Source organism: Etheostoma cragini, chromosome 3, assembly GCF_013103735.1.
Source record: "Etheostoma cragini isolate CJK2018 chromosome 3, CSU_Ecrag_1.0, whole genome shotgun sequence".
In the NCBI taxonomy this organism is placed as follows: domain Eukaryota; kingdom Metazoa; phylum Chordata; class Actinopteri; order Perciformes; family Percidae; genus Etheostoma; species Etheostoma cragini.
Genome location: NC_048409.1, coordinates 2,864,319 through 2,886,378, shown reverse-complemented (window position 1 = coordinate 2,886,378; position 22,060 = coordinate 2,864,319). Strand labels below are relative to the sequence as shown.

Genomic DNA, 22,060 nt, shown 5'->3' with positions numbered 1-22,060 from the left:
CCATATTTTCAATGTTTGTCAATTTGTTGACGTTTTCAACACTACATAACGCTAACTTACTAACTTAAGTTTCACAGTTATCTTTGGAATTTATGGTCAATGAACCTCATTTATAAGAAATTATACCTAATGTTTTAGTGAGAAAAGCAGAAATTAGGAATTCTCTTAAAGGAATGGATGTTAATGGATAATAGGACTGGAATATGTCAACTTTTACTCAATACTATTTAGAAACTATTTTGTTTTTTTCAATTGCTATAAAATTGAATAGGACACGCCAAAATAATGAAAGTACAGATTTGTACTTGCCAAAGAGCGTTGTGTGGAATCAATCATGTTATTCTGGGGAATTAAAAGCAACATTGATATAGTAAAACGGGTCAATTTGACCCGAGGACAACATGAGGGTTAGGTTTACGTCCATAGAAAACCAGAACATGTCTACATTTTTGTAATTTTGTCTTAGAAGAATGACTCACACTGGCGTGTTGTGGTTGCCTACTCACTGAAATGAATAAGATTCTATTTTTGCAATGTCCCTGGTTTGATTCCATTCATGAGCTGTTACCTTTATTAAATGTCATTCCCCTTCTCTCTCCTCTCATTGCCTTTCACTTTTGAATACAGGCCAGATGCCGAAAATACTTAAATATAACTAATGACACCTAATGACACTAAAAAGACTCAAACGATTAAACAAGTACGTTTTATTGTGGAAACTAGTGAATGTTTGTCATAATGAATGGATCGAATCAAATAACTTGGTCTTTAAAAAGTTAGTATAAAACCCAACGATCTTCAGTTTATTATCACTATAGACAAGTCCTCGGAGTTGAGTTAGGTAATATTCAACATGTATGCCAGAACCATGAGTCAAACAATTGATCAATTTTTTAAATAATTGCTGTGTATTTATCTGGTATTAACTGTAATCTCACACGTGTTAAGATTTTAACCCTCATGTTGTCCTCGGGTCAAACTGACCCATTTTCTTATGTCAGTGTTCTTTATAACTACCCAAAGTAACATGATTGATTCCACACAACGCTCTTTGGCGAGTACAAATCTCTTCTTCTACTTATATCTACTTTCATTCATTTTTGTGTGTCTTGCTCGATTTTATAGCAAAAGATTTGAAGGGGTTTTGAACATACTTTCCTTTAATTTTAGTCTAAATAAGTCCTTATTTCTGCTTTTCTAACTCAAACATAAGGTAGAATTTCTTATAAATGAGCTTGATTTACCATAAATTCCAAAAATTATTGTAAAACTAAAGTTAATAAGTTGGTGTAAAACGTCATAAAAAGTGACAAAAGGGTTAAAAAAGGGACAAAAATGTAAGAAAAAGTTAAAAACAAAAAGTTGATTTTCAATTTTGACGGGAAGGCAACACAAGGGTTATTGACCAGTGGGGGGTTTGCCTGCCCCCCCAAAAGGAAGGTATCATCACCACGTTATGATTACATGATTACATAAAGTAAGTCAGATTTCATCCTGACGTATAAGCTGGCAGCTAATCACACGTCCCTGGACAGTTTAATGACGGTAATTAAAGTTGTATACATTATTCTTACAGGGAACAATTATTTGAGAGACACTATTTGATCGGTGCATTCAATCTTTCTGAAACTAGGGTGTGCGTTTGCCTCATGTGACAGTTCTGTGATTTAGGAGATATTCGAAACCATCTTGAATAATTGTTGAATTTCTAAAAGCCCTTAATTCTTTCTGGTTATTAAATTATGAGAAGAGATTCTGGTGAATTCATGCATGCCCTAATTAAAATGTCCAGCGGGCGATCTTGGTGTTACACCATGTGGGGGTAACTGAGCAGGTTTAGAAAAGATAGACTGCTGTATTTTATGACTTTCTCAGATGTTTTAAAGCTACGTCGTCATCCTTGCAGCTATCTGTCCTGTTTAATGTGTAAACTCGATGCTATGTGTTAAGAATTCAGCAGCCGCAAGGTGTTTCACAGTTAGAAATAGGACGAGCTATGACATCTATCAGCTTTATTTGATTTCCACTTCATTGTTTACGGCGTGCCTGCTCATCTTTTAACAAAGCTCTTCTCTGAATTTGTGAACCATAAGAGCATTTTTAAGAAGCAGAAAAGTTCTTTTTTTGTTCATGTTTTTTTCCGTGGTGCGTTTGAAAACACAGTTACTTACACTTGTACGTCTGAGCCTGAAAACTAAGTTAATTTATTCTCCTCTTGGGCAATTATGTCTTTCCGTCTCCAGTATGTCTGTGTGTTCATGTGTAGATGTATGGATGTAGTGATGTGGATTATCTTGTGTTTGTGTGTGGGCGGATGTGTGTTATCATGGGCTCATGTGTACATGCCTTTTGCAGTATTGTGCTTGTATGTAAATGTCATGTGAGGATTGTCGCTTTTGTTTAGTGAAAGACAGTTATTAATAACATCTGCGTTCAACATCGGGATCAGAATGTTTTAGACATTTTTATGATCATCTTTGCTCCGATTGGTCAGCTGTCACGAACATTATAAGACAAGAAAAAAAAAGAAACGTTGCAAGAACTTTCAGAATAGCACAATGTTGTCATTATTGTAATTATTTATAAATCAATCAATTATTACAAAGACATGACAAAAACAGAAAAGCATCAAATTATGACATTTGAGAAGTTGGGACAAAGATCTTGATAACCTACTTGCTAATTTGATACCTGACAAGTAATTTCTTTGATTTTTCATTTGACTAATAATTTCAGTTCTAGTTGTCTCCAGTCTTTTTTTATCCAGTTTGGTGCAGTGTCTGTGGCAAGAGGAGAATTTCTACACAGCCAGATGTTAAGTAGAAACATGTCTAACCTTTATCTAATACAAACAATTCATTCAAGGGCTCAGTGGGTGCACCATGGGACAGAGCACCCCCACACAGTTGGTTAAAGGACAGCGCCCACTGGTGCAGTGGTTAACCACCCTCAAAACCAAGAATTATATATCTGCACACACCCGCTGGTCAAACTAGCTCGGATTCAAAATGCAGGGGAGGGTGGAGGGTCGAGGGTGAAGGGTCGAGGGTGGGTAGTGTGGCCTTGACCAACTGTCACTTTGCCACGATGTCTCTTTCAATGGGGGGCCAAATTGTCTGGGCGGGCAAAACAGAGAAAGGTAAGGTAATCTTGCCCCTTTTGAAGTCATAAGGGGCAAGATTACCTTACCTTTCTCTCTCATCTTTCCTTTTGTCAAAGACAGAGCAGGATAGTCAAGGCTCGGTTTACACCTATCAACATTTTCTAGCCACTCGGGGGCCATAGGCAGACTGGGGGAACTCTTTTTTTTCTTCTTTTTCTTTAACTCACAAAGTGAAATTTTCATGCCATGGGAGCTTTAAAATTCAAATATCTCACCTAAAGGAAGTGTCTGACTTGCTGACACAAGAGCACCTCCCCTATGAAGTTAATTGTCTTCACTAACAGCGACACTAAAAGTGTCCCCCCCCCCCCCCCCCCCCCCCCCCCCCCCCCCCCCCCTTGGGTGCCACCACCACGAAAAAAAGCAGCTTGTTATCTCACACAACCTTTTAGCATTTAAATGAAGTCTTTTTCATTCATGCTTGTTTTTACACCTCTTATACAGATGAGTCATCCAAAATTTCTTTACTAATTCTGAAATGCATTTTAAGCTGTCTCATGGAGGCAAAATTGAACAAAGACATGATGGACAAAACTTGTATAGGACGTTTTATTGGCAGAATTTTAAATATGAATTAACATATTAGGGAAATAAAATAAATTATTTACTCTTTTCCACAATTTGCTTACCTTGCACTGCAGCTGGATTTTCTTTGGATCACATATGATACGAAAATTAATCTTGGCATTCTAAGTTATGCGTTTGCCGAACCAATCAGCATCCGGTGAGCAGGTACTGGCAGCTACAGGCGCGGTTCAGAATATGTCATCCAATGCTTTAACTCTACCTTAATTAATAATAAAATGTATTTAGCCCTTGTGTTGTCTTCCAATCAACCATAGAAAGCTAGTATCACTTTTTCCGACAATTATTGTCACTTTTTCAATATTGTGGGTCGTTTTTTGATGTTTTTTCCAAAGTTATTTGATATTTCCAATGTTGACATTTTCAGTGCTTATTTCAAAGGCCCATTTTGTGTGATTTAAAAAAACTGAAAACGAGTCGATGACCCGAGGACAACATGTTATTTGAGATACGAATGCTGCTCATACTTACGTTGTTTCTGAAGGTCTGCAGTAGTGATGTTATGTGCTGTGTCGAGTTTTGGACCAATGATGTCGTTGATGACGCGCAAAGCCCTAACACAGTTAAGAAATTGTTGTTCCTGATTAAAACAAATAAAGTCTCTCCTCTACATTCTTTTTCAAATTACAGGGCAAATTCACTGCCCCTCTGCCAAGTTTACAACTTTCATTGGCCTCTGCCCAGTGAAAGCACTGCCACTTTCCAGTTAAAAAACACTAATATTGCCCCTCCCGCCATTACTAGAACACATTTGATCCATTACTCCCAAGATAGATACAGTTATCTTACACAATCATAGGCATACTTATCAGAAAATAGACAGATTGGTAGGCTATGTAGTCACTGAAATTGTTTTTTCATTGTTGTTGTTGCCTTGGACGCTGTGTCCAAGTTTTATCTTACATCCACGTACAGTATATCACGGTAGTTGAGATGGTTGCCTGTTTTACACTCTTTAACCAACAGGTGTTTGTTTCATGTCCACATGAAGCCTTAAAAAATGAATACATTTGCAAACCAAATGGCTGAAAAGCTTCAATGCCTCATGAAGCTCCATCCTGCCGTTACTAGTCTGCATGGCAGGGCTGTAGGACTCAAGTCCGCTCTTGGACTTGAGTCTTAAAATTATTGTCCTAAAAGTGTCATGCATAAGTATTTTCTTTTGTTCTGGACTGACTTGGACTCAAACCTTTTTGGACTCTGTCTTATCTTGAACTTGACTTGTCCTTGTCTTGGAATTGTCTTGGACAAAAGGTGGTCTTGACTACAGCCTTGCAGCATGGCTTTTTATTTTATTTTTTATTTTAAGCCGCAACAGATGTTCCAAAGGAAGCTCGATGGATTTCAGGGTTTAGGATAGATGTAGATTTCAAAAACTTAGCATAGTGTTGAATGTCAGGTTCACTCTTGGGTGGATTAGAGGGTGCAAATCTTCAATATGTAATCATAACAAATTAAAATGCTCATCTCAGCTAAATAGGGATCCACTTTAATTGGAGTTTACAAAGGTTTACTTGTAACTTTATTATAAAACCTGAAGCTCTCAAACAGAGTATGCAAATGTTTCACAGCTCCATATGGATATAGGCATAAATATACAGTACTGTTATTACATATTACTGTAATTACATATTGTATATGTATGTATGCATGCATGGGTGCATGTTAATGTGGGATATTGTTCATTTTTACTTCAGTTGATTTGGTTTCTGATTAAGTCAGAATGTGACTCCAAGTCTAAGTAATCCATCAGAGGAATCCTCTTTGAATGGTTGTGTTCCTGCATGACTGGACACAAAAACAAACCTAAACTCCAGTTCACCCTGTGTTATCGATTTGGTGGCCGCCACTAATATTAGGCCATAAAACTGTGAGGCGGAGGTGCCCTTTTCTTTTAATTTGCCGCGGCCATTCACACATCTGTTTATGTCCTTTCTTACCTTCTCAGCACCCATTAAGATTGAGGGCTTTAGATTTGGGCAGCTCAAAATCATCTTAATGCAATTCAAAGACCTACATTCTACACCAGAGTTGCCGTGGCAACAACATCACCCCCTCCTCCCCCACCACCTCCTTCCTGAGATGCTGAACGATCAATAGAGTATACTCGACGGTGTGGCAGGAAATGCTCCGGCACAGATGGTCCTCTGAGAAACCATGAGCTTTGTGGCCTAGTTACCATCTGAACACTAACACAATCAAGCAAGATCACTCATTATACAAACTTGGGCAACAGTGTTAGATTAAATTTGAATTAAAGACCATGATGCTGTTGAAATGATCTCACCGTACAATGGCTTTTATATAGGGACCTATTTAATAGGAAGTATGTTCTGCACTGCGGTAGCCTACTTTATGGTTTAAGCTTCCCCAGCATCTTTTTAAAAAAGGAAATTTTAAGAATTAATTTAGACAAGGCGGCCTGCTGTGTCGCCAACAATAAACGAACATCACTAAATAAATAAATTCTCTCCGGGGGGGTTGCATTTTCTCACACAGTGTACCTCCCAGTGTGTGTTTTTGCACATTGAATGGGTTCAACTGTTTGTGTGTGTGTGTGTGCTGTATTTGTACCTTGCTTGTATATGTTTTGTTGAATAAGTTGCAAAGGAGAAATTATTTTCCATTTGAAATGGTTAGGGCGGTTGTATTTAAAGATGGAGGTTATAGCTAAGCCTGAAGTCATAGCAGGGAGGGAAGTGTAAACACAAACCAAGTGAAGGTTTGGGTCCAGTGTATTTTTTAAATCAGGTCTAAAGCTGAGATGACGTTGAGATATTGTCATCCACAAACTTTGAGAAAATACCCCACTGTTGTGAACTTGTCTTCCAAGCTGTCCTACTTCTCTCAGAAAATGACATAATACAAACCCAGATTTTAATGAGAGCTCTGATTGGACAGCAGTATTTCATAGTTAACGAGGTGCCCTGTTGTCTGTCAGCAGTAGCCAGACAGACGTTTCAGCGTGTGTCTGTGCAAGAAAGCGGAAAAAATAATAGCTTTTGAGAACTTTAGAGCTCTGGCTGGTCAAATGCAACACAGGTTGGGGAAAAATGACAAAAAAAACTCACTCTCAATTTCTCTCACTGAATTGAGCAACAACTTTCATCAGACCAGTTTTAATTTAAGACAGAAGAAGAGTCAAATTATTTGTGCAAAGACTATGAATAAGGCTTGAGACGTGTAGGTTGAGTGCTTGGCTTGTTCTTTATTTCTGTTAGTTTTTGATGCGTGGTATTTAATTCATTCCATGAATCTAACCACAGGCGTTTTTTAAATCAAATTCAATTTAAGGTTATCTGTACTGAGAGCATTAGATGATTTTGCTTTAGGCGCACTGGTGACAAAATCAGTGGCGCTAAGGACGTCAGCACCACCTCAACATGGTGGAATGGAGATAAAGAGTCCCTTGAATTAGTCATGACAAATTGGATGAAGCATCAAAAATTGTGAAATACTGACACTTTTTTCTGTTTGAAATCCACAGCCAGCTTTTCCAGAGTGTATTAAAAAAATAATTATGCTGGACCACTAAAAAAAGAGTGGGATCAAAAGTGTCACCCTGTGGGTTTGGGTGAGGTGGTTTGCTGAAGTTGTCAAGCCTTTACTTTATCGTCGCTAACAGGCTGTCTCATCAACTGTGAAGCTTAAGGCGTTAGCAATCAAGAGGAGAAGCCACTGACAATGTGGCATCAGCACATCACCGTTTGTGTTCCACCGGGGTCTCTTATGGTTATTACAGCCACGGATCGCTTTTTAGATCACTTTTTACTCCCGTCTCACCAAGCGTGTTCTCTCTGAGACTGAAATCAATATCTCTAAATGGGAATCAGAGAATCAGAACATCCTCGATGCCTCCATTGGACGGACTCAAAAACAACCAATTCTTCTGCCGTTTTCACCTTTAACTTTTTGTTGCCGTGATTTACATGACAGGTTTCTGTCTAATTTTGCAGTACATCTCAGATGCATAGGGTGAGCAGAGAACATGAAAAGGTCATGAAAATCTTTGAGCGCTGCTGACAAGCGCCCTTTTCTACCCTTAATTCTCCATCCTGATGTGGAGTTCAGAGCGAAACCAAATACACAAGCCTTGTTATGTGATGGAAATGTACATGGCAGTTTCCTAATATACAGTGGGAAAACTGTCCTGTGATCATACAAGAAATAATACGATGCAATGGTGATGCAGCCTGGTTGCACAAAAAAACCTTCTGTGATTTCCATTAAAAGGCTACAGAGACATGGGCTTCTGACAGCGATGGTGCAGCCTTACATCATCCCGGGTGCCATTATTTCATAAAAGCTCCATTTCATTTTGTGATTGATACCTCGCTGGCAGTCTTTGCAGTCTTGATTTTTGCAGCAGGCTCTCATAAAGGCTTTGATGCTATTTATTAATTCAAAGATCTCTATTTTTTGACTCAATGTGTCTTTTTTTTTTTTTGTCTGTCTCACACACAGGACCTAGAAAGTGATCAACAATGGACCGGCTGGTTCTGTGTGTGCTGCTTTGTGCAGCCCTGGTGAAGGGACACAGCTGCCCCGGCCGCTGTATCTGTCAGCACCTCTCCCCCACTCTGACTCTGCTCTGCGCTAAGACTGGTCTTTTGTTTGTGCCCCCCACCATCGACCGCAAGACCGTAGAACTGCGGCTCACGGACAACTTCATCACCATCATCCGCAAGAAAGACTTTTTCAACATGACTAGTTTGGTCCACCTCACCTTGTCCCGTAACACCATCAGCCAGGTCACCCCCCACGCCTTTGTCGGCCTGAGATCGCTACGGGCGCTCCACATGGATGGCAACCGCCTTAGTGTGATAAAGACAGACTACTTTAAAGGCCTAATCAACCTGCGCCACCTCATCCTGGGAAATAACCAGATCCACCAAGTGGCCCCCACCTCCTTTGATGAGTTTGTTTCCACCATAGAGGACTTGGATCTTTCCAATAACAACCTGCGCACCCTTCCCTGGGAAGCCATAGCACGGATGACCAACATTAACACGCTCACGCTGGACCACAACCTGATCGACCACATTGGAGCGGGGACTTTTACACTGCTCACCAAGCTGGTTCGCCTGGACATGACGTCTAACAGGTTGCAGAAGCTGCCCCCAGACAGCCTGTTCCAGCACGCGCAGGTCCAGTCCGAGCCCACGGGATCCAGCTCCTCCACTCTGGCAGTGAGCTTTGGGGGCAACCCTCTTCACTGTAACTGCGAGCTGCTGTGGCTCCGCAGGCTCACAAGAGAGGATGATCTGGAGACCTGTGCGTCGCCAGAGCACCTCATGGACAAGTATTTCTGGTCGATCCAAGAGGAGGAGTTTATCTGTGAGCCTCCTCTGATCACCAAACATCTTTCCACTAAGCCCTTTGTGATGGAAGGCCAGGGCGTTACTCTTAAATGCAAAGCAGTGGGTGATCCAGATCCAGAGATTCACTGGCGGTCCCCAGATGGCAAGCTGGTGCATAATAACTCCCGCACCATCCTGTATGATAATGGCACCCTTGATATTCTCATCACAACGCTGAAGGACAGCGGGGCATTTAATTGTGTCGCGTCCAATGCCGCAGGCATCGCCACAGCTGCTGTCGAGATCAACATGATCCCCTTACCCTTGTTTGTTAACAACACAGGCCACATGCGTGAGGACCCAGGCCTCTCAGACATTACCACCTCCTCCAAATCTGGCAATGACACCAAAGGCTACGACAAGCAGGACAGGAGGGTGATGGTCACTGAGCTGACCTCCTCCTCCGCTGTACTCCGTTGGCCATCTGAGCGCCACATCCCCGGCATCAGGATGTACCAGATTCAGTACAACAGCACGGCAGATGATACTTTGGTGTACAGGTAAGCCATGGTGGATGGACGGAGAGGAAGGGAGGGGAGGGAGGTAGAGCAGGGACATGAAGAAAGGTGAAACATCTGGAGTTACCATCTGCTGAAGGACACAGCGGTTCATTACAGCAGATTGACAGATCCCAAAGATGCAAAATGATTAAGTATGTCCAAAAATAAGCAGATCCCCTATAGTGTAGTCTGGGGATAAACTGAGCAGCAACATTTTTCCTAAAGTTTAATGGATTAAAAGAAATTGAAAAATAATATGCAAAAAATGTTCAGTCAAGATATCTACAAATCCAGTAAACAAGTTTCAATCTCTGATATTTAAGTAGGTTGTTGCAATCTGCTGAGGAGACTGTGGAGTCCAGCACTCCAATGAACTCAAGGGCCTGGAAAGCATAATTAAAGTAGCTCATTAAGTATAATTTGACAATAAACAATAACATGAGGCCCAACCTTTTCAATACATACAGCTGTATCATTAGCATGTGCCTGCATTAATTGGTTGTAACACAGATTGTGATTAGATGTTGTTGTCTCTATCTATCTATCTATCTGTCGATCTGTCTATCGATCTGTCTGTCTATCGATCTATCTATATAGATGTGTATATATGCATATACGTATGTATGTATATAAGTACACTATATATACTGTGTATGTGTATATATTTATGTATGTATATGTATGTGTATATGTATGTGTGTGTATATATATATATATATATATATATATATATATATATATATATATATATATATATATATATATATACACACACACAACAGTATGTATGTGTTTGTACTGGATGTATATAGTATACGTATGTGTATATATATATAGGTATATCTATGTACATATGTATTTATGCTACAGAAAATCCTTCATACCACAAGCAATAACACTTTTTACATGTCATCACTAGGTGCTAGATAAGACTTTTTGGACACCACACTACTGCACAAACGCAACCTACACAATTGGTTTATTTACATTTACATGTAGCATACATTAGATGGGAAATCACTTGTTGGTGGAACTACTAACAACTCTTAGACATCTGACATGTTGCAAAAAAGACCCAACCGGTCACTGATTTTATATAAGGGGCCAACAAGTATCAAAAAAGCTTGGAAACCACTGGTTTAAATTTTAACAATGCATTGTATTTTATAATAATAGCATATTTTAAATGTAAAATATAAATATTAAAAAGAACTAGTAACCACTGCTGTCACATTGAAAAAGAAAATATGTCCCTGTAAAATGTAGTTAAGTAAAAGGTGCATAAGTCTAAAGAAAAATGGAAATAATCAAAAAAGTAGATCACTTGAGTCAGTGTACTTAATTACTTTTGACCAAAGAGTATTAACAACAAAACGTAACTTGACATAATGTCTTGTAGTTGAGGTGGAGCGATCAAAATTTATAGGCTGACTATAATATGATTTAACTTAAAAAGTAGGAGTATAATTTATCATACAAAATATGTCAAAATTGTACTTGAGCCACTTTCCACCACTGCAACACACATAGACAAATACTGTACAAGCACAAGTTTAATATACTTTTGGCAAGTTCCCTATAGTAAGTTGAAATATACAGTACTGTGTACGTGAAGTTGCATTGTGTAATATATAAAGTGCACATGGAGAAAAATGGCAAAATCAATAAACCTGAGTTACTGTTTTTTTTTAAAGTTAGCATTAACATTTGCACTCCTCAAAACACTGTTTTAAATATGATAATGAGTTTGATGTGTTCCTAATGCAATATGTGACGCACTTTAACTGAATCTGGTATACCGAGAAGCACTTCCGGATTTATGTATTCATAGAGCAAGTTAATAACAGTCGTTGACTTTCTCTTTTTTTAGGTTTTCTCAGATATAATGAGTCACTCTCCTGTATAATTTTCCCATCCAGTTTAGGCATGGAGCTGAGTGTTGTTTTGTCTTTAGGAGGTACATTATTACCTACAAATGATAACCATCAAAGTCTCCCTTTAGGGAAAAGGAACACACTTCTAATTATATTAACGCCAATGTTGACCTGAAGACAATCTCTCCTTCTCCATCCTATTTAGACTTGTGTAATCTTGTAGTTTGGAAAAATGTGACCTTAGGTATTCACACATCCAAACTGCCTTCATCATGCTTCACTTGCCCTGCAACCTGCAGCTGTTGTGGCCTGTTCTTGAGACAGCGAGCCTAGTCTGCCTTGTTTATCACTTTGCAGTTTCCCCTCGCTGTCATTTTCGACAGAAAATAGAAATAGAGCAACTTCTCAAATGCTATTCTATGACATCTCTCTCATAATTCAACTTTAAAAAAAGTGTTTCATGTTTGTCTACCAGAACGAGTGATATTTAATGCCGGAGCTGTGGCGGCCCTGTTGTCTTTGTGTTGTGTGGAACTGACACCTTTATGTGATTTAATACGCCTCATGCAAATCATTAAATGTGGGCGTTGTAATTCCGATGATTAATCGTCTACATCTTCACCACCACACTGTTTCTTTCCTCTGCAGAATGATCCCATCTACGAGCAAGAACTTCTTAATCAATGATCTGGCTGCGGGCCGGGAGTATGACCTTTGTGTGCTGGCGGTTTACGACGATGGCATCACATCGCTAACGGCAACACGTGTGGTCGGCTGTGTGCAGTTCCACACAGCCAGTGAGGTCAGCCAGTGTCGCTTTATGCACAGCCAGTTCCTGGGAGGCACTATGATCATCATTATTGGTGGTATAATTGTTGCGTCAGTGCTGGTGTTCATTATCATTCTGATGATCCGTTACAAGGCCTATAGCAGCCCAGAGGACAGCAAGACCAAGGTCAGCTCCAGCATGCACTCGCAGACCAATGGCAGCCAGCAGCGGCTCCAGCGCTCCGCCTCCAAGCAACCGTCTGACGAGGGTCAGCAGGAAGCTCATGCGCCCAAAGAGTGCATGGCGCTGGTGCTGAGGGTGGACAAGGAGAAGAAGGAGGATCCAGCGGCCACCACTGCCATCCTGGAAGTGGAGCTGCCATCCCTGAGTGTAGAAAAGATGAAGAGAAGAACAAGCCTGGATGCACAGTGCTCCGGCCCCCCATCTGAGGACACGCAGACGGACAGTAGCCTGACTGGCTCCACCATGTCCCTGTGTCTCATAGGCCCCAACGCTGGCACCAAGGAGGCTCCCAGGCTTAAGGACAAGAAAGCTGCCCTGGCCAACATGGGATTGCTCCCAAATGAGCTGGCACGAACTAGGCATAGATTCTCTTTTGACGGGGGGGATTACTCCATTTTTCAAAGTCATAGTTACCCACGCAGAGCGAGGACGAGGTGGCACAAGTCCACCAACCAGCTCAACATGGAGTCATCGCCGCTCGCCAACAGGCGAGTTACGTTCAGCAGCACTGAGTGGATGCTTGAGAGCACAGTCTGAGGAAAGCAGTGTAGCCGGCAAAAATAACCCCGGCTCAGCCACACACAGACATAAGCACACATGTAAAAACTAAAATATGTCTACATGCCATATAACACACTTTTCCTGCACACAGCGAAGGATAAACAGGAACAGAAGCACATGTGCGTACACATGCAAAGTTTCTGTCAGTTGCTGGAGAAGAACAAAGTCTCCCTTCATCCTCCCCATCATACTCCCAGAGAGGTTTGTTGGCCATGTCCTTTCTTTACGCAGCAGTGCCTTATTCAAAAAAATGTACGAATGGAGGATGCTGCTGACTGTAGTCATAAACCGCCCTCTATGTCATTGCCTCCCACCCTGACATTGGGAAGCATCTCTTCGGATTTTTAATCAGCTCCTTTTTTTCTGTGTCATGCCAAGGGGGTGTGTCGTTTGGATTTGACTGTTTAATTGTTAAATAACTGAAAAACGAGAAAAAAACTTCATCCTAACTGTAAAGTGAACAACCAGGTATCCTGTTATGTCAATCATGTTTTGGGTTTGTTCAAAAAAAAAAAAAACTTTTGCACAGAAGACACGAGATACAAGGACAAGTATCACCACGGGACTATACTACAATAATAATTAAAAAAAAGAACAGGATTTTACACATATGCCGATTTCTAATGTTAGCATAGAGAGGATGGACCAGGGAAACCAACCGCGGATTCCTCTTTGACGGTCGGACTGTATGATGTTAAATACGTATTGTTCCAGATGTGACTGTATATTAATCGGTACTGTATCTGGCTGGTCTAGATGAAAAGGCAACATACAAAAAAAGACATATATAAGTATATTAAAACATTGGTGTATGTGTACTAACTATGTAAGTAAGTAAGTCATATCTCACATGACTTTTTACAAAGCATTTCGGTGTTGGCTGCAAGTTTTTACATTAAAAACCTGTGTCATCACACCGCTCCCTATTTAGTATGTCAAAGTTTGGACCATTTACCCCCTCACGAAGGGTATTAAATTTTTTGTGTGGGTTAACTGTATCAGTGGCGTTTTATTCTTGTGCTTCGGGAGCAGCAATGTGTGATAAATGATTGATTCCCAAGTACAATTTATAAGGCTTCTGTGAAAGCTACCACGGAAGCACAGTGGTGTGTGGACCTTGGACATGATAACTGAACAAGATGCTGAATTCAAATGCAGCCAGGTGTGATAAACAAGGGTGTGAGATCTGTTGCATCCCACTAGGGGGAGACCAGGCGCTGTAAAGTAGCCAATAATTTCAGACTGCAGGGAAGATGCTATATAACCGTTATGAGCAGAATCCATGTGTATCATCCGGCTTTTAAGATTCAATTTTCCTCAAACTCTCATTATAGATAAAGCTTTGATGTGGAAAAGAAGGGGAACTTTACTAATACCCTATCTATTTAACACCTAACAACAGTCAATAAATGGCTCATTACTCCTTTTGTAAAGCATCTGTAACAAATATTGATGGATGTAATACTGTAATCATCATAAAGCTGTACTCATATTTCATAATATATGATTAGACACATGGGCAGAGCCTCAAAGAACATTAGAAAACGTGTATTAACAGTTTATACAAATGAAGAAAAATCACTCACCGAAAGATTTAATACAGTTTATAATCAATTTTGAAACTCATGAAGACATATTGAGCTTTTAAGCCACAGCCTTTACTGTGTTTGTCACAGAGAGTAAAGAAGACATGTTAACAAATAGATAAATATGCCATCGATAAATTTAATCGAATAGAAGGCATGAGGGCATTTTTTGTATGATTACAGCTGTTATAATGTAACTGTAACTACGCCATGCTTTATAAAAGGTGTCATCATTGATGACCAATTGATTCAGAAGCACTAAAAGGTCTAGTTACATCTATTAACATCCACATTGTAATGTGTTATAAACCATCAGTAGTTTTTTGAATACTGCATATAACACAGTGGGTTAAATAATGTGCTCCAGAAAACGGCATGACAGTGGGAAAAGATAAGATCAGGGTGGATGAGGGATATTTGTTTGCCACCCTCTCCCTCAGATTACAGCTACTTAGCACAGGCTGAGATGAAACTTAGCTGCATGGACAGAAAAGAGATAAAACATGGAGCAGAGAGATAAGTCACAATGGAGGGTTTCAACCCTTCTGAATCCCCTATTTTGCATCCTCAGTGAAAGAGAGGATTGAGTCTAAGAAGGGGGTCATCCCTTCTTTTTTCCCTCATCATTCTTAGCCAGCTGTCAGAAAAACATTCACATTTTAGCTTGAAATATTGTTTTTTTGCAGCTAGAAGAAGACTTAACTTTACAGTGTTATTGCTCAGCTGTCATTTTGTGGTGCGGATGCTGTCCATCTCCACTTTAACTACTGATAGCTTCCAGTGTGGAAATGTGCTGCTGACCGTTTCTTACAGCAAGAGAAGTGTTTCTCTCTGCTCATATGTGCAACCATTATTCAACACAAAATCTGCTTAGGCAGGAGGAGGCTGAGACTTCAGACAGTCTTCAAATTTGGCCAGGGCAGCCAAACTAGCGAACACCGGGGGTACAGCAAAGCGTGTTGTGTCTCATCAGCAGTTCTGAGTGACTGCAACAGCAAAAAAGGGCCCAGTGAGGGGATTTTTTCACAGAAGATCCCATTTTAGGTTTAATGCATAGTAATGTGTGTTTGAAAAGTCCAATCTGATCATGGTTTATGATCAACATCTTTTAAGCCACGGACCCCTTAACTGAAAGAGAGCGGGTGCAGGGACCCCCTGTATTGCATAAAATCAAGTTGCTTAAACTGGGCTTACAATAACGTGTGGAGCGTCCTAAAGCCTTTATACATACCTTTTTAGTGCATAGAATAATAAGCTATCACAATAATTGTTGGTATAATTTTATAAATCATGATTTAATGTTAAAAATACACGTGCACAGTGAATCCTTTAGATGAACTGTATCTGTGGATGGCAACCTTCTATATACCTTCCAGTAAGGCTATCATCAGGATGTTTTTTTTTTATTTTTTACAAATAAGTTGACTTATATTTTCTAATAACACGTTAAGACATTTTAATTTGAAGTGAAAAACTTTCAAAAGTTGCCAAGAAACTCCCTTAAACTCCATAGGGGGTCTTAAGAGTCACTGCAGAGGGGGCCCCCAAATTATTGTTAATTTTTTAGAGTAAAAAAACAAACAAATTAAAATGTTTAACATGAACCCAACATATTATTAGCAAATGTAAATCCCCACTGATGATGGGCTTACTGGCCTATAGGTAGTCACTAAGATAAGATACAGTTAATGCTAGGATTCACTTTGCCACTTGTATGTTTGAAAATATATTTATTTATATAATCATGCCAACAATTTTTTTAATATTTTAGCATTATATGCAAAAAATATATTTATAAGGGCTCCAGGCCGCAGGACACGTTATTTTCTTGCTCCGTCTCTTTCAGTTAAGGGGTCCTTAGTTCAACAAGGGATGAAGACCCTCTAATATGGTCTAACATGTTGCTTATTGTTACATTTATTTTTTGGAAGTTGCAGCGTGTGGGAGTTTCTCTGCAGCTTTTGACTTAATTTCAAAAGATTTACATTAATATGGTGCCACCCCACCCCCGCAATAATTTTAAGGACCCCCGACGGGCCAATCAAATACCGTTTGACTGCAACAGTGGTAGCTAGGGAAGCCTTAAAGATTATTTCTAATACGCAAAATGGGAAATTATTACCAGCAATGAAGCGGTCAATTGGTCTGTGTGGATTAAAAGTAAACCCTTGGCTACACTGTTGCATGTCGTTCAAAGTCAAGATCATGGTTTTGATATATCAATATTTTATGTTGATGCACTACTGTATGTTCTTATTTTATTTTAACAAACTGGCGTCTTCATCTGCCTCATCCTGATCACTCTCTACCTCTGTCCCTCTCTCTGAATCTGCAGCCTCTCTTCCTCCCTGTCATCTTCATCTTCCTCCTCCTGATCACTCTCTACCTCTGTCCCTCTCTCTGAATTTGCAGCTTCTCTTCCTCCCTGTCATCTTCATCTTCCTCCTCCTGATCACTCTCTACCTCTGTCCCTCTCTCTGAATCTGCAGCTTCTCTTCCTCCCTGTCATCTTCATCTTCCTCCTCCTGATCACTCTCTACCTCTGTCCCTCTCTCTGAATCTGCAGCCTCTTCTTCCTCCCTGTCATCTTCATCTTCCTCCTCCTGAACACTCTCTACCTCTGTCCCTCTCTCTGAATCTGCAGCTTTTCTTCCTCCCTGTCATCTTCATCTTCCTCCTCCTGATCACCCTCTACCTCTGTCCCTCTCTCTGAATCTGCAGCTTCTCTTCCTCCCTGTCATCTTCATCTTCCTCCTCCTGATCACTCTCTACCTCTGTCCCTCTCTCTGAATCTGCAGCTTCTCTTCCTCCCTGTCATCTTCATCTTCCTCCTCCTGATCACTCTCTACCTCTGTCCCTCTCTCTGAATCTGCAGCCTCTTCTTCCTCCCTGTCATCTTCACCTTCCTCCTCCTGATCACTCTCTACCTCTGTCCCTCTCTCTGAATCTGCAGCCTACTCTTCATCCCTCACATCAATTCTTCTTATTATTTCTTAATCTCCTTCTGTGGTCTTCTCCTGCACTTACCCTCCTGGTCTCTCCAGTTTTCGGCCGTCTCCTTCTTCATTTCCCTCCTCTTCGTCCGGTGCACTACTCAGAATTTGTATGCGCGTTGTGTAGCGTGCTGTAACTTAACGTCACCGAAACAGCAACCTTCTTAACATTATGAATTTAAACCTACCAGTTTGGAATATTTTGTGTGATGCTGTTCTTGTCTTTAAATCAAAACTAATCAAAGGGCAGAATGCTCTCACAAATCCCAAGGGAGCGATTTGACTTTTGGCTAACGTAATAGACGCGCTGTTATTGATGATGATTACATTCATTTCAAATTTAATTTTTTAATTAAACGTGTGTTTAAACTTCACCTGGGGAAACTGACATCACTCTCAGAGCCTCTGAACGTTTTGTATTGACCTTCCACTGTCTGTGACAGCTCATCCTAGCTGGCTCCACAAATAGCTGCAGACACTGTTTTCTGACATGATTTATCATAAGATTTCTATTGAATGGGTTGCAAAAATCAAACACAAATTCAAGCATTTTATCGAAAAATCCAAGCACTTTTCAATGCTTGAAAACAAAAATTCAAGCAATTTTTTTTATGGATTTCAAGCAGCTGTATAAACCCTGTAACTAGCACTAAAGTTAGAGGTTCACCAAGGTTATTACAGTGGATCCTGAGGGCGACATAAACGTGTGGACAAAGAATGGCAGCCGCCATTGGGGTACATCCTCTGGGAAACACCAATGTCTGTGCAAAATTCTGTGCGAGTCCTTCATGCAGATGTTGAGATATTTTAGTCTGGACCCATGTGGCTTAAAGCATAGATACAAGCTTTTTGGGAAATTGAATTGTGAAAAAAACACCATTGCATTGCTATCTTAACCATTTGTGGAGACTTGAAGTAACAGACATTAGAAAGAGTTTCACTCTGTAATGAGGAATGGCTTTTATAGTATCAAGTGCACTACTTGTCATTTGTTTTAATGCAGCAATAACTTAACCATGGTGTTGTCCTCCCATCAAAATGGAAAATCTACACTTTGTTGAAGCTTTTTAATCAAAGTTTTTAACTTTTTCTAAGTTTTTCTTCCTTTTTTCAATGTTGTCACTTTTTTATGTTTACCGCTAAGTAACACTCACTTATGAACTTTAGTTTTACAGTTGTTTTTGGAATTTATGGTCAATAAACCTCCTTTATAGGACATTAAACCTAATGTTTGAATTAGAAGGAATGTATGTTGATGGATAATCACAGATTGAAATATGTCAACTTATACTATTTCAAAACCACTTACATTTTTTTTTCTCCAAATGCTATAAAATTGAATAAGACACCCAAAAAAAGAATTACAAATAACTAATTTATACTTGCCAAAGAGCGTTGTGTGGAATCAATCATATTATTTGGGGTAATTATAATTTATTGATATAGGAAAACGGGTCAATTTGACCCTAGGACGACATGAGGGTTAAATGCTATGTATTAGTTGTTTTTTCTAAATCATTATTTTATCAGGAAGTTGTCTTAAATAGATGCGCTTGACCATAAAACACACTCAATTTGGGATTCTGCCCTCTTGCCAAATGCTTATTAACCCTAACAATGTGTTTTCAAAAACTCCGTCAACACTGATTTGACCAGCCGAGCTTGGTTTGCTTTATTCCGTTTCCAAGATCTGGGCAGTTGCAGCCAAGCTCCACACAGCGCACTGCTGCTGAGAGAGAACACTTAGCCTATTGACACACATTCAGTAAAGTGCTTCAGGCTTCTCCACTATGCACACACTATCAAAATGGCTTACAAACATTTCCTTCAGCATCAGATTATCTAAAAATACCCAGTAGGCCCAGACATACATTTTACCAGGTTACTTTATTTTAGTTATTTAAAATGTTAAAGACAAATATCCTGTAGAAGGAAACTGACCGGTGGGATGGAGCATGTTGTTTATATGGCTTGATTAGTGTTAATGAGTGTTCCCCTTTTTATATCCAGGGCTGATTCTGAAAAGTACATTACCCAAGCAACAGAGCCGTACTCCTCTTCAGTATAGATCTGAGCCACTGAGTACTCTGACTCGAGCAGCAGTTGAAGAGCACTTGTGCAAATCATTACATTTATTCACTTTGATCATGGATAGCAGCTTATTAAGGTATATCTCCTGCATCATAAAAAGACTGCATGTTCTGGGATAGGACTCTTTGATCAGTGAGGGCCTAAGGAGAGGGCGCTGCCCCCTGTATTTCTTCACAAACTGCCTGACAGATTAAAAAAAAAGGAAAAGAAAGACTTCAAATTGGAAATTTTTTCCTCATGCTGTAGGTTATTTCCAAAAAATGAATACGTGAATTATTAACTCACTCATCTGGATTTAAACTTCCACCTCATTACAAATTTTTGGCACCCAACACCGGTAGAAACTGTTTCTTAAATTTATAGTCCAGTATTGATTAGAAACCATTGTCAGGTCCGAGACACATTTGACCGTATCTGTTAAAGGATACAGTTAGTGGTGTTATTTTTTAAGAGATGTATGAAAATTGTTTCACTTTGTGAAAAACCAAACGCACCCCTAGGGACATTGTCAAAAAATGTGTTAATCCTCATGTTGTCCTCGGGTCAAATTGACCCGTTTTCCTATATCAATGTTCTTTTTACCTAACCAACTGTAATCACCCAAAGTAACATGATTGATTCCACTCAACGCTCTTTGGGGGGATTTTGAAGGGTAATTTTGGGGTCAAATTGACCCGTTTTCCTATATCAATGTTCTTTTTAACTACCTAAAATAACTTGATTGATTCTGCACAACGCTCTTTGGCAAGGACAACTCTCTACTTTCATAAATTTTGAGGCGTCTTATTCAATTTTTCAGCATTTGAAAAAGAAATTGAAGTGGTTTTGAAATAATATTGAGTAAAAGTTGACATATTCCAGTTTGGGATTATCCATCAACATCCATTTCTTTAATTTTAGTCTAAATAATTCCTAATTTCTGCTTTTTTTAACTCAAACATCAGGTATAATTTCCTTATTTATTGACCACAAATTCCAAAAATGAAACGGTCACGTTCCCATTTTGTTGTGACTACCGCGAAATAAATGAGAAAATCATTTCCCTCTTGACCAATCAGAAGATCAAAATAACGTGACCATGTCACAAACTGCCATGAGACCGGGTTGGTTAAATTAGTACAACACATTTAAACCTTAATATTTGAATGAGGCTTTGCGTAAGGTCATTCAGGAAGACTACTACTCTCTCCCAACCTGCATTGTGGGCGTTCACTCTTTCAGCTCAACCAACCACATTTTGCCACAGTCTCTGAGCTATCGTGTTGTTGCATTCTAACTTTAAATCTGTCTACTCTGTCTAGGCAGTAATCATTTCAAACCCCTGCAACCCTGCTCCACCACATTCACCTCGTGTTCCCATCATTCGCAATACCTGCTTCACATCACATCCATATCTTCCTTTATCCCTTCAACACCTCCACCACTGTCTAGACTCCATCGGGGGGACATTCCTACATGTCCACACCCTCTGTACCCTTTTATAATTTAACACTGCGATGGAGTCTAATCGCTGAAGACTAACACAGAGGTACAATGGCTCTCCGACACGCCTTAATGAAGCGTGGCGCAAGTGAAAATGGTCTTTTTGATGTAACTATTGACTAAATAAAAACAAATAAAAGCCCCCCCCCCAATCTAGTTTTTGTACAGTCCCTAAGCTAAATGACGTTTTGGCTGGACAGACAAGTGTTAGTTGTGTAAATTCATTGGTGCTTTTTGTCTTTAAATGGGATTTGTTAATAATCAGAAAAATACCAAATATCACTAGACTCAATGCTTAGAGAGAAAAAATAATATTAAAAGAAAACAGCAACCTACATGTTTATTGTTCACCAATGACAATGTGCTGCATACAAAGATTTAAATTTACAAAACTAAAAAAACATGGATAAAAGCAAATGCACATTGTATCATTATTTGTAAAGAAAGTTGCATAATTTGTCCTGTTTCTCTAATAAAATGTGCTATAAAAAACAGGTCAATTCAGGACAGAAGGTCTTCTTGTGAGGCAGACAGTCTGAGGCCAGAATCACTCACAATAATTAATCAATGAGCCCGCAGCCGACAGGTATTAATGAGGCAGGTGGTGGATATCCACCTTCTCTCGTCATGCTGCCTGTAGTACAGCGTGCTTCGAGCCACTGCAGAGGTGGATGAGGTATTGCTAAACCGAGCGCCCACAGAGAGGGCAGACAGCACAAGTTTGTTGATGTCTAACAAGTACAATACATAACAGCCCTGCAGAGACAAGTCCTCTGTGAAGGCAAACAAAGGAATCCGCAGTACTTTTCTTGGCTGTTAACCTGAGCTGTGCGTCTGTCCATGTCTTTGAATC

General features: G+C 39.8%; 1 protein-coding gene across 1 annotated transcript in view; it reads left to right on the top strand.

The window, feature by feature from the left end:
- The window catches only part of lrfn1 (leucine rich repeat and fibronectin type III domain containing 1), a 54,263-nt gene extending 40,620 nt beyond the window's left edge, over nt 1–13,643 (top strand). The window contains exons 3-4 of the mRNA XM_034867661.1: nt 8,213–9,608; nt 12,131–13,643. Coding sequence (XP_034723552.1) covers nt 8,233–9,608; nt 12,131–13,031 — 2,277 coding nt within the window. The 5' untranslated portion in view covers nt 8,213–8,232 and the 3' untranslated portion in view covers nt 13,032–13,643. The remainder of the gene's footprint in view (nt 1–8,212; nt 9,609–12,130) is intronic.
- Nucleotides 13,644–22,060: the final 8,417 nt, after the last annotated feature.